Genomic DNA, 12965 nt, shown 5'->3' on the forward strand with positions numbered 1-12965 from the left:
GTTGATTTGTAATTCTTTTAGTTTCAATTTCCACTTATAGGAAATATGAACAATTATGTTGCACTATTTAAGAGACCTAATGAGTTTTTGAATGCAGAACATTTTTAATATACATTAAATAAAATTATATCAGTCCAAAATAATTACTTTAATTAGAATTTGCTCAGGACACAAAATTAATACTCATTCTTTTTTGATATAAAAACTTCTTTACAAAGTCATTAATCACCAACAGCAGCAAGTAATTGGCAAAACTAAACAGTTGGTAAATGTCAATGTATCTGTGATATTAAACCTTTTTCACATTAAAATTATTTAGATAGAGATGAACTTGCTTTGTTCAATGTCTATTTTCTTATCTACCATGAAATCAGAAAAACTTTGATAAATGGATCTAATACCTGTTAGGCATCACTTTAGACCCTCCCAAATAATTTCCACCTATGATTTAATCATATATTTTAGTAGTGTTCTTTAATAAATAAGAGAAGCCACTTCTTTCTCCAGAAAGGGGAGAAAATATTATTTTTTCTTTTTTTATCATCAATATAAAAGTGGCTGATAAATTCAATTTATGAGAAGAATATCTAATTATTTAGAAAGTTTGTCTACAACTGCTTTTCTAAAGGATTTCATCATTAAAAAGGCTACCCTAATCTTAAAATTGGTGATATATCTAGAGTAGAGGTTGAGGCATAGACACATACCAATATAGAATATTCATATATTCAATATTGAATATTCAATAGACATGGCCAATATGAGAGTTTGTTTTAATTCTCTATTAGTTACATGAATTTCTCCTTTGGTTTTTAACAGTGGGGGAGAGGTAGAAGAGTGCTGTTAAGATGTGTTGGGAGAGAGAAAAGGCAATATAAAAATAAAATATAATTTTAAGATTATTTTTATACACATATTTGATCTCAAAATCTTCTCCCCCCGCCAATTTATCTCCCTGTGTCTTCAGCTTACAGGTGCCAGCATCTGTTAATTTGGAAATCAAACTGTCTTCCATGAGAATCTTGAGTAACAGAAGATTTTAAAAATCATAAAGCATTAGAGATCATTTAGGTTATGACTTACATAAAAACACACAGCTATTGCATACTAAATAAAGACTACACTCAAATCCAAGTCTTCTGATTCTAGATTCAGGGGACTTCCATTACATTCTTGCTGGCCCTTTTCTACCTATATAATAAATTGTTCTGTGTGAGAGTAGAGTGGCTAATATATAAGGGAGATTGCTTTGAATTGTCATCTATTCAGTGAAACAAAATGAGGGAGAAGGTCCTAGGGGATGCAACGTTATGTTGGGTTTTTGATTTTAGTTTTTGTTTTGTTTTGTTTTGTCCCGAGATGTAATTTTATTGGTATTAGGAACTTTGAGAGATGCAATTATCTTTACCTGTACATATTTGCAAATACTGTGCAACTTAACCATCTGATAATTGTTTGAAGTACCAAGAGGCCAATTTGTGACAAAGGAAGGGCTTGAACCCAGGTGAGCTAGACTCCAAGGGCAGTTCTGTAATCACTGTATCTAATGCTTATATCATGTTGTTTATCTCAAACAGATAGTAGGTAATTAAATGTCATTGTAAATCTATTCAAAACAAATTAATTGAAGATTCCCCCCAATCCCAACTTACCTGTACTTTTAGTATTTGTTTTCATTGTTTTGTTTTGTTTTTCCTCCCAGCGGCGTCCCAGCAGATGGCCAGCAATGAAATTTCGAAGAGGTTCTGGACACCCTGCATATGCTGAAGTTGAACCTGTTGGAGAAAAAGAAGGTTTTATTGTATCAGAGCAGTGTTAAAAATTTCTAGGAAAGAACACCAGTACTGGCTTACAGGTGTAAGACTTTAACTTTGCCTATATCTTTAAAAAATTTTTGAAAAAAGAAAAAAATAAAGGCACTCTAAGCTGCTGTAGCCTAAAAAAGGGACGATTTCCGGATCAGCCTTGTCCAAGAACGCCGGGGAAGGAAATTTGCAAAAACACCAGATTATGCTGTGCTGTGCAGTAGTTTTCTTTAATGAAATGACATACAGTTCTTTTAGAAGATCCCCAGTGGACTGGTCAGAACTGACATGACTGACATGCTATTGGCTTAGGTGTTGGGTTGAATAAAAAACAAGGGAAGAAAATAAAGCTTTAGTTCACAAGGGTTCTATCCCCTCTGGTTCATATGTTTTCTGGGGTCTCAAAGGTAATAGATTTGGCAAATTGACAATGTTTTAAAGGAAAAGACGATAATTAATATTTTAAGATTGTAGAATAAAACCAATTCATGCAGGCAAAAGAGTGATTACATGTAAAACAAGCAATTTCCAATCTTCAAAATTGAGAAACAGTAGTAGGATTTTGGTTTTCAGGGCTCATTCTCACGTGTCCAAACAAGTTCATTATTCTAAGTGTGGGCCTTTTTCTCAAGAGGAAGATTAAAATGTGCCTCCCACTTTTTAGGAGACATATATACTCTCCATCTCTAGGTTATAAAGACATCCATCACAAGTTTTAGGTGAACCTTTGACAAAGAAGCTCCCAAAGGCCTCTTTGGAGAGGCATAACTTCTGTTTCTGGATGTCAAATTTGGGTTTTTTTTTGAGAAATGTTACCTGCATAGTCAACTTATGGAGTGAAATGAAAGTAAAAGATATCTTGGCTAATAGAAGGAAAAGGAAATTTCTCAGTCATTTTGTGAAGCAAAACTATTGAGGTATTTCAAACAATAGGTGTGGATTTGGATTTGTTTTTTTATTTTTATTTTTGCCAGGTCAGTACTGATGATGGCCTGTTTCATTGTTGATTCTTGCCTAAGAAGCCATTAAATCTCCAGCACACATCCCCAGAGATTTAAAAAAAAAAAAAGGAAAATGTTTCTGAACCCTGCTGATTCATACAGTAATTTTGTTTAAAGCACATAGTAGTTGCATAAATATAAATAAATATATATATATATAAATATATTTTTGTTTATAGCTAACACAAGGCAGGCTCTTGTGACTGTTAAGACTGCATTTTGTCATCTGGACAAAGAAAATGGATTGCATTACTGCATATTTCCATTGAGTTGTAAAATAATCCTTAATATTAGAATATTTTTATGTCCCTTGGGGAAAGTGGTTCATTCTATTGCAGTGCCATATGTTTTCCTGCCTACATGAGCCACTTTTCCACTCACATCAACCCTTTCCTTTCCAGATTAGGTTAAGAAGACATTAAAAGCTCCTTAAATGAGGCCACCAGTTATGCTGGCCTGGTTGGACTAACCACAATCCAGATTGTGAACATCCCCACTGGAAAAGGAATTTTAAACATTCTTTGAGGAAGAAAAGGGTTAATATACACTGAACTTCTAAAGTTGAAATTCAAATACTGTGTGTATAATTCCATTGCCATCTTGACTTATGAACCCTTCACATTCTGTACAAAGTAATTCCTGTTAAGGTACGGTGTTCAACATTTGCAGGTTCAGGTCTCAAGTAGCACGCGTATATATTGTAAGTAGCACCTTACTAACATTTTAGAATGTATAGACAGTGTTTGAATCCAATGACTTCAATCCACTAATAAATCATGATTCTCCTTAATAACTATCTTCATGATGTAAACCAGTACTGTTTTTTTTTTTGTATAGCACAGTTTGTTTTTTTAAGTTATCCGACATGGCATTTAACCTTTTTTTCATAACTTATGTAACAGCCATCTTAAAGAATTGAGAAGCAAGTTAAAATGAAAGTTAAGATGACCATCTTAAAGCCATATGCCTTCTCATTTTGTATGAACTGTTCCAACACATGCCTTTGTGGGGTAGATTTAGTTATGTAGCAATAACCAAATGACTTGCCAATTCAACTGGTGCAACTGGTACTCTAAGAGTATTAATGATCGTGTAGACAACCTCCTTCTGAGATGAGATGCTCTGCTCTTGTTGCTTTTTACAATAAATTTGTCTTCCAATGGCAGTAATTGACAAATAATTCTGTTAAACCTATGTATCAGTATGATTTCCTGTATGTTAATGAAGGAAAGAAAAGATATTCCAAAGCCCTTCATAGCTTATCATCCTTTGTATGCAATGAAAGGATTGATAATTCTGTGAAAAACTTTCACAATTATAATCTGAATTATTCAGTTTAACTAAATATGAAACATCCATGACAACCTCAGAGTAGAAACGCATCAGGATTTGGAGAGGGCTTTCGGAAGGAAGTCCTCTCAGGTCAGATTGAAGATTTATTATAATTTGATAGAAGGATGGCAATGTTAACTTACATCTTTCCTCTTTCATGCCTTCTTCTTCTGTTTGATTGCTTTTTATTCTATATTCGTATTCTTTGCTTACATTCCCCTCCACAACCAAAGCAAAATGATGTCTTGGTGTATAAAATGGAAATTGAACTTCCTATATGGAGAGCGGAACTGTGTTAATAATAACTTGATTAATAACTTGATATGTATTGTGGCACACATATCTAATAGCTATAGAAATTATAGCAAAAATAAAACAAGAGAGAAAAACACCAATAGAGAAAATGAAGTTAAAATGTTACTTGATTATACTGTGCTACTGTAGTGTATAGTGAGAGTTGATGCTGTGGATCTCAAATATGACTAAAGGCTAATGAGCCTGGCATACTAAATTGACTGTTAACATCAGGACTTCTCAAGCTAAGTAATTGTTACTGGACTGCTATAAAGCCATGAGTTAATTATCTTAACTCCTCCGGACCTGTTTCCTCATTAGGAAGACTGAGAACACGACATTGCCTTGATTATTACAATTGTCAGTATGTAAGTTAGAAAAAATAAATATGGGAAACTTCTCCAAAGTCAAATACTATGATGGAAGAATACAGAGAGGTTAGTAGCTATAAAAATGTTTCTCATCCCCTATTCCATTTGACTAAATCAATTATTACAATTTAAGTCATGTAAATATTTCCTCTGAGCAGGCATCAAACAGGACTGATTTACATATACAACACACAATGGCTTCTTCCTGGTGGATATTAATTTAATTGCATAATCTTTACTGGAATGTTGACCTATACATACTGTACTAGCTCTACAAAATCTTAGATTTTCTCATTTATCATCTAATCCAACTCCCTTGTTTTATAACTGAGGCAGGAACGGCCCCATAAAGGAAAATGTTCTGACATAGCTAGCTAAGGGCCAGGACTAATGCCTAGAAGCCAGGCCATCTGAACCCCAGTTCCCAGTAATTTTCATTAGAGTTTGCCATCTACCAATTCTGAAGCAGTAAACCAATGGTTTTATTGAGTAGACAGTTCTTCTCAAGCCTATTGCATTTACTTCATTTTATTCTCTATTGTATCATGCAGCAACTCTCTCACCACCTTACTCTTGTATATTTTTACATATGAATTTATATTTTAATTAGTCTACTTGACAAAATAATCAGGTATCTGCTAATGTAGTTTCTTAGCTTTTTATGATTGCTTCATCACTGCAAATGACTTAAACTTCCTTAGGAAGTGGTGAAAACCTGTCTTCATGTTAGGCCCTTTATCTACTTACTCCCCAGTATTCACCATCAGTAGCTTAATGAGATCAAATTTGTTTGTTTTTTTTATGATAATTCTTGTACACTCTGACCTCTGTCCCATCTATGTATATGTCTTGAACAAACATTACAATTGGATTATGAACTAGGCCCACACATTTAAAGAAGTAGAATAATTAGTGGCATTGCATTTGGGATTCTAAGGTATTTTAAATGACCTTAAGCTTTAATTTGAAACAAAAATCCATCTTTTTAATCCTGATATTCATATGGCCATTCTATATACATATGAATCATGAAATGCCTCAGTCCCTGAAGGATTCTTCTTTATAGGTCACCCCAATATGCAACAGTAGAATTTATAATGGGTTCTGATAGACTGTAATATATTACTAATGGAAAATTCCATGGGACAGGGCATAAAAGAGAACAGAAATATGTATGCCCAGAAAAGAAGGTCAGTCAAATAAGGTGGAAGAAAAATAGTTGGACAATACAAATGCCTCAGTGGTATCTATGACATATGAGGAGGTCTATTAAAAAAGACCTTCAGTATTATGGTTTGACCCCGATTGCAAAAATGTATGGTGGGACATGGACAGGAGTTACAAAGGATGAAAAGGTATGTGAGTCAATTGCAATCAAAACCTTTAGAGGAAATACCAAAAAGATTTATCTTAAACTACCTAAGGATTCTCTAAAAAGGGGTAACTGACAGCCTCCTTGCCTGGAGTATGTGAGCAGTTAGAGATTTTAGTATTGAAAATAGCACTATCTGGTGATATAATTTGCTATTAAACACATTTCTTTGTACTTCTCTGTAGCATAGCTTTACTTAGACAGCTAAGAATAGTCTTTGAGGAAAACAATCCAAGTTATCCAGATAGGATCCTGAAAATGATTGGGCTTTTCATTGAGAAAAATTCAGTCTTAAACACTGTGATAAGCTTCTTTTGGTAAAGAGACACACTTTTATAGCAGTAAGAACAATGACTACAGATTTAAGACTTGGTTTCTAATCCTAGCTTGGTCACTGAGTAATGTGTGGTCCTAGGTATTACTTAGTACTTGGAGCCTTATTTTCCTCATCTGTACAATGAGGACTATAAAATCTGCCTACCTCAGTAGTTTGTGATGCAGGGGAAAGAGAACTGGGTCTGGAGTTAGAGGGCCAAGATTCAAAATCTGCTTCTCATGCCTACTACCTATATAATCTTTGGCAAATTGTATAACCTTGAAATGGGCTTCACTTTCCTTATTGGTTAATTGGACTAGCTGGCCCCTGAGGTCCCTTCCCACTCTAGTCTTACAATCCTAGAATTCTTATGAATATCAAATTGGATAAGGCATGTGAAAATGTCCTGTGAATGACAAAGTGTAGTGCACATATGAGGAGATGACAATATTCTTATTCTCATTACAAAGACTGTTCTCCAGCTTAATTCCATTTCTAATCATAATTAGTGGCAACCAAACGATTTCAAGCTATCACTTGTGTATGTGTCCCTTGTTGGGTTCTTCTTTTCAATTAGGTCAGTTCTTCTGAATGATTTGGATTATAATGTTAGCTTATTGATTCTTGGGATCCTCATGATGCCCAATTTGTTCAATGTTTTGTGCCTGAAACTAATTCTAAAAATGTAGTCAGCTCTGTGCAAATACCCTCGTGCTTTCCTTGTTTCTAATAACAATCTTTTGTCAGGGCTTTAAACCATATGCAACTTTTGATCATAAGTAATCTTCTTTGACCAGATGTTGAACAAATTACATTGTTATCATATGGAACATACAATTCAAATTTTCTATCCTACTCAAGGCAACTAATTGCTCATTTTGCAGCATCTGATTAGAGAATTTTTTATAAAAAAAAATTAAATGTCATAGATTGGCTATGCCATTTCATCTTTACTTCCAGTGATAGAACAACATTTCCTAGGTCAATTTAAATAGTTACCCCTATAGCATCAGGAAGGATGGAAGTGGCAGAAACTTTCAAGATTACTTAATCCAACCACCTTATTTTGAAGATGAGAAAATTGAGGTCACAGAGTGAAGATTTGAACCTGAGTCTCCTTCCCTTAAGTCCACTGGTCTTCTTTTCCAGTCTATTACATATTTTCCTTTTTATTTGTGATATTGTTTCACAGTTGCTAGAGAAATTATGAGATTGCAGTTTATATGATTCTTGTTCTTTTGAGAGAGTGGAACATTGTTTCACCTTTTTTTCCACCAGCGTTTCTCTCATGGCTTCTCAAATTTTATTAGCTTTAAGGTTCTTAAAAAATTCCAGAAGCAAAGCAGTTTTGGTAGTTTTTAGGAATGTGAATTATACTCTGAAGATCAATAAAGCAGCTAGAAGCTAAAGAATCAAACTTTTAGGTTCACAAGTCCTTTCTCCCATATTTTCAGCTGTATTTTTAATACATCCCCTTCATTAGTGCAGTGTTTGTTAGTCAAGCTGTTGGTGTTCAAGATACCAATGCTCATTTTGCAAAATTGTACATATTTCTCCAGCAAGCAGGATCCTACTGGCCTTTTCTTTGCCTCCAGCTGTAGAAGGAATGTCCCTCTTGGCTTTGAATAATGCATTTTAAGAAAGGTAGGGAAATATTCCTTTAGAGGTATTTTTCGGTGGTTGATCAACCTTGCTAAGTTCGAGGATGAATTAGATAAAGCCATATAGGCAGTCTATGTTGTTGATGTAATGGCTGACCTAGACAAACATTTCTCATCATATGGATTTGCTCTCTTTGACAGAGATCTTGTTTTCATGTATCCTTCCTCATGGGAATTTGTACACTATTACCATTGAAGATCTGGTCACTATCCATCATCATCATCCCTTCCAATTGCTCCTCTGACCTTGTAATCACATCAAATTTGAAATAGCCATGTTGACTCAACTACAGCTTTATTCAGCAATGGAACAAAGGCAAAAAAAAGTACTTTAGACATCTCCCTCAAAACAATCCTTTATCGTTCTTCCTCTTTTTTCATGGAAGAATTGCTTTGGGTTAATTGTAGAGATGACTGTAGTTTAACTTTTCCCGAAGCGTTTGTCCCTTTGAGCAAGAACACTGACCCCTTAGGTTTAGAATGCCTAGGACAGTGTGTGTTGTGTCATTCATATTATTGTCTCATTTGTGTACTATACTGTCAATGGTTTGTTGTTTTTCCCTAATCCATCCCACAACTCTCTCTATTCTTACTATTATTAAGTATGAGGATTATTAATTAACATGGGAATGAAACAGAATCTGTTAAAGATGTCATAGTGGGCTTTTGGAAAACTTCTGAAAAAAAATCAAGATGTAAAGGATCAAATAACTTTCTACATGTGACTGCAACATGACATTCAACTCTATAGGGATACATTTAGTCCTACTGTCTTTCAGCCTCACTCCCCAAAAAATAGTTAACCTGAATCTCATTTAGGGACTTTATCTTTTTTCCACAAAATCTAGAATTACTGAATGGAAAATGGTTTTAAACATTAGTGGAGTAATGCATTAAGAAAATAAAAACTCCGACTAAAAGAATGATGTATTCATTTTGAGCAATTTGATTTGCATAAAATTACCTCAGTGATCCCTACCATTCCTTTGCCATAGTGATATTTTTTAAAATGGTACCCTCCCCTTATTATCTCTGCACTTGTAATTAATAAATAAATCAACAAGCATTTGTTGTAAACATATGTTGTAAAACTATGAGCAGAGTGCTGTGCAAAATATTGGGAAAGCAACACAGCAGCATTCCATGACCTAAGTGTAGATAAGGAATCGTGCAGCCCCTATTTATAATAGTAGTTCAAATTTCTATAGCATTTGAGGATCTGCAAGGTGCTTTCCACATCTCTTTTGATCCTCACTACAATCCGAAAAAGTAGATACCATTGTTATTCTCATTCTCCAGATGAGGAAATGAAGTCCCAAAACAAAAGAAATGAACACAAAAAGACTTAGTAGTAAGTTTTTAAGATAGGATTCACACTCAGCTCTTCTTCAATCAAAGTCCTTCATTTTACCCATTTTGTCACTTTACTGTAACTATAAAATTTCAACAAAAGTATTATCTCCTATTCAGTCCCTTAACTTCCATTACAGACACTGCATCATCGCCCTTTCCACTGGAGGGAAGGGGAATGGAATCTAAAGCCCTGCTTGTCTTCCCCACTTCAGTGCAATGAGCATTGTACAGCTGGGGACCACATCAAAGTCTGGACAACTAGGAAAAGCTGATAGACAAATTATGTGTGCTAGAGGATAGTGACCTCTCCAGGTCTCCACAAAAATAATTGAATAGTCATAGGGAGGTGGAATTTGACATAACACTCACCGCTGCCTCCAGCATGGCAGCTGTATCGATTTCCCCTAGTCTGTCAAATGATGTAATTAGGTTAGTTTGGATCTGAGGTGTAACCAAGAGTAGATCCCCTCCCTGCTACTGCCTTTATTACTTAATAAGAACAGATATGGGTTTTTTTTTTCTTCATTTTGTGTCACAGGAGAGTGTAAACCAGAAATAATTTTCCTGAAAGAAGAGATACTGGGAATCTGGTGCAACTCTGGAGAGGGCCCACATTTTATAGACCTTCATTTGCTTCAGAAATGTCTTTGTTGAGACTTTATGGTACAGTGCATCAATCTTTACATAGAGAATTATGAGGGGAAAAGCCCAGATTAATATATTTATTGCTCAAAATCAAGGCTTCTCGGGGCGGCTAGGTGGCACAGTGAGTAGAGCACTGGCCCTGGAGTCAGGAGGACCTGGGTTTGGATCCGACCTCAGACACTTGACATACACACACACACACAAAAACTAGCCGTATGACCTTGGGCAAGTTACTTAATCCCAGTTGCCCTACCCTCCCCCCTCCAAAAAGATAAAAAAAATCAAGGCTTCTTAGGTGCTCTCATTTTGACAGCACTGAAAATGACATTAAGTGAAATCAGGCCTTCCTTGCTAAAGGACATTCTATTCATTTGAGGAGTCTAATGAAATCTCTTCAAAGAAAGTCATTTTGTGTATACTGGAACATGGGCACAAGTAGCCTGGTTGGCAAGAGAAGCTTTTTCACTGGCTTCAAAGAAAAAAAAAATCCCCCTCACTTGTCTGAATTGGGGGGAGGGAGACACTTGGCTAGCACCTTGGAAAACTATTTTCAAAGCAAAAAGAAAGACAAAAAGACAGGCTTTCTCGTATGCCAATTGGGATCATGGGACTATTTAATGCCAGGAATTTACAACATTTTTCTGATAATTCTGCCTGTCGGCATTTGAAGCATTACATTGTAAAGGCAGAAAAACTTCAGCACTGCACAAGCTGCCTGTCCTTGCCTGCCCTGGTAGAGAATATTTCTGCTGCATTTCTAAGTATAATTGCTACCTTTGTCTGGATCAGAAAGTCAATCAACTAATGTTCAATAACCATCTACTATGTGTCAGGCACTGAAATAAGGTTACAGGACTTCTAAAAGAGAACAGGATAGTGGAGGAAATGTAACCATGTATAACTGAGTCAAAAGTGTACCAAAATGAAGAACCACAGATAGGGGATGATGGAAACACTTGGTCAATGAGTTTTTCACTGTCTCAATAGGCACTGTGTCTCATCTCAAGGACCTTGTCTTTCAAGGGAATATAGGCTTTTCCAAAACTTATTGAGAACAAAACTTGTTGAAATGAACAATTTGGACTTATAGCAGTACTTTGGACATCATTCCCATTTTTCTTACCCTGGAAATGGAAATGTTTCATTCTAGGGCTACATTCTTCAGTAACATATATAATTGTTAATTTTGCTTTTCTTGAATTACCTGAGCCTGCAAATGTAAAACCATTGTGTCTGAATTTGCACTAATGTTTGATAGCAAAAGAGGTGTGACATACAGGAGCCCTCTGATTAAATACAAGAATATGCAGATATTACATATTTTCTATAAAATACTCCTGATTGTTTTTAACTATAACATTACATGTCTTTAAGTTTGAATGTATTCCATTACAAGATATTGATTTGCCAATTATTTTTTTCTGGGGATTTCTGTATTGTTACAATAATTCATTATATTCTTTCCCCATACAGCTTTTTGAAATTGACTTTCTTTGCATTGTTAATTTTGGTTCTGCTTACATTATGTTGGGAATCATTTCTTGGTAGCAAATATATAAGAAAGCCAGTATATTCACTGAGAGGGAGGCAGAATTCATATTCAGAGGTGTGGAAACTAGTGATGATCAAATATTATTATCCTCTTCATTGATTGATATTTTCACAATTAATTTCATTCTTCACTTTTGGTTGATGTCAGCAAATTTGGGATTTTAGAAGGGGAGAAGGGAGCAATTTCTGTAACACTACTGTCAAGTTTGACTACATATTAAACAATAAAAGTGGTTTTGTTTTAATTTTTTAAACACCTTTAGCTATGTCTGTCAGAGCTTTTATTTAGGAATGAAACTACTGACATTTATATGGCACTTGAAGGATTGAAAAATATTATCAAATACCATCATATTAGATCATTACATATCATATAATTTGTTCCTTAAGTCAATCCAATGAAGTGATCATTGCAAGTCACAGTATCATTAAACCTAGATGTGCAAAAGACCCTGTGCATCATCAGGCATCATGGTGGCAGCATAGTGTACAGAGAGCTGAGCCTGGAATAAGGAAATCCTGAATTCAAATTCAACCTCGGACACTTACTAACTGTGGACCCTGAGCAAAACACTTCCCTTGTTTGCCTCAGTTACCCAAACTGTAAAATAATGTATTATACATTAATGTAATAACAGGATTGAGATAATATTTGAAATATGCTTAGCCCAGTGCCCGGCACATCACAGGTGCTATAAAAATGAACTATTATTATTGTTATTATTAATCCAATCCCCTCATTTTACAGATGAAGAAAAAGGAGACCAGGAATGTTAAATAATTTTCCCAAAGTCATACATGTAGCAAATATCAGAAGTGGATTTTGAATCCAAGTCACCTGGTTCTAAAGCCATTGCTCATTACCCCAAGTTAAACTGCTTCAATTATTCAATGCCATTTTTAGATGCCAAAATTGATGGTGATTAAGGTTAACTGACTTGCCTGGGACCAGGAGGATAATCAGTGCTGGAGGGGAGCTTTAAAACCAGGTCTTCTGACCATAAATTAAACACCGTAGTCACTCTATTTTGATGTGTTTATTTAGAAACACCCCAAATCATCTCATCATCGCCCCTCTGAGAAAGCCACTAGTTTTCAAAGTATTTGTGTCTTTGGACAGCTGTTTTTTTTTAATCCTTCCATCTTAAAGAGAACAATGCTAATTAAATAGGAATCCTTTGCTAGCAAACCTAGTATTAATGGACAACTGAATATGAAATGGGCAGAAGCTACAGCCAAAGAATCAGATGCAACTCTAATATGG

At 35.1% G+C, this 12965-nt stretch overlaps 1 protein-coding gene across 2 annotated transcripts in view; it reads left to right on the forward strand.

The window, feature by feature from the left end:
* The window catches only part of PLXDC2 (plexin domain containing 2), a 503758-nt gene extending 491798 nt beyond the window's left edge, over nucleotides 1-11960 (forward strand). For both annotated transcript variants that reach the window (XM_069086276.1, XM_069086277.1), the window contains exon 14: nucleotides 1703-11960. In XM_069086276.1, the coding sequence (XP_068942377.1) occupies nucleotides 1703-1819 (117 nt within the window). In that variant the 3' untranslated portion in view covers nucleotides 1820-11960. The remainder of the gene's footprint in view (nucleotides 1-1702) is intronic.
* Nucleotides 11961-12965: the final 1005 nt, after the last annotated feature.

Source organism: Petaurus breviceps, unplaced genomic scaffold (assembly GCF_028583685.1).
Source record: "Petaurus breviceps papuanus isolate PSGF00001 unplaced genomic scaffold, PetGlider_PUasm1.0 178, whole genome shotgun sequence".
In the NCBI taxonomy this organism is placed as follows: Eukaryota; Metazoa; Chordata; class Mammalia; order Diprotodontia; family Petauridae; genus Petaurus; species Petaurus breviceps.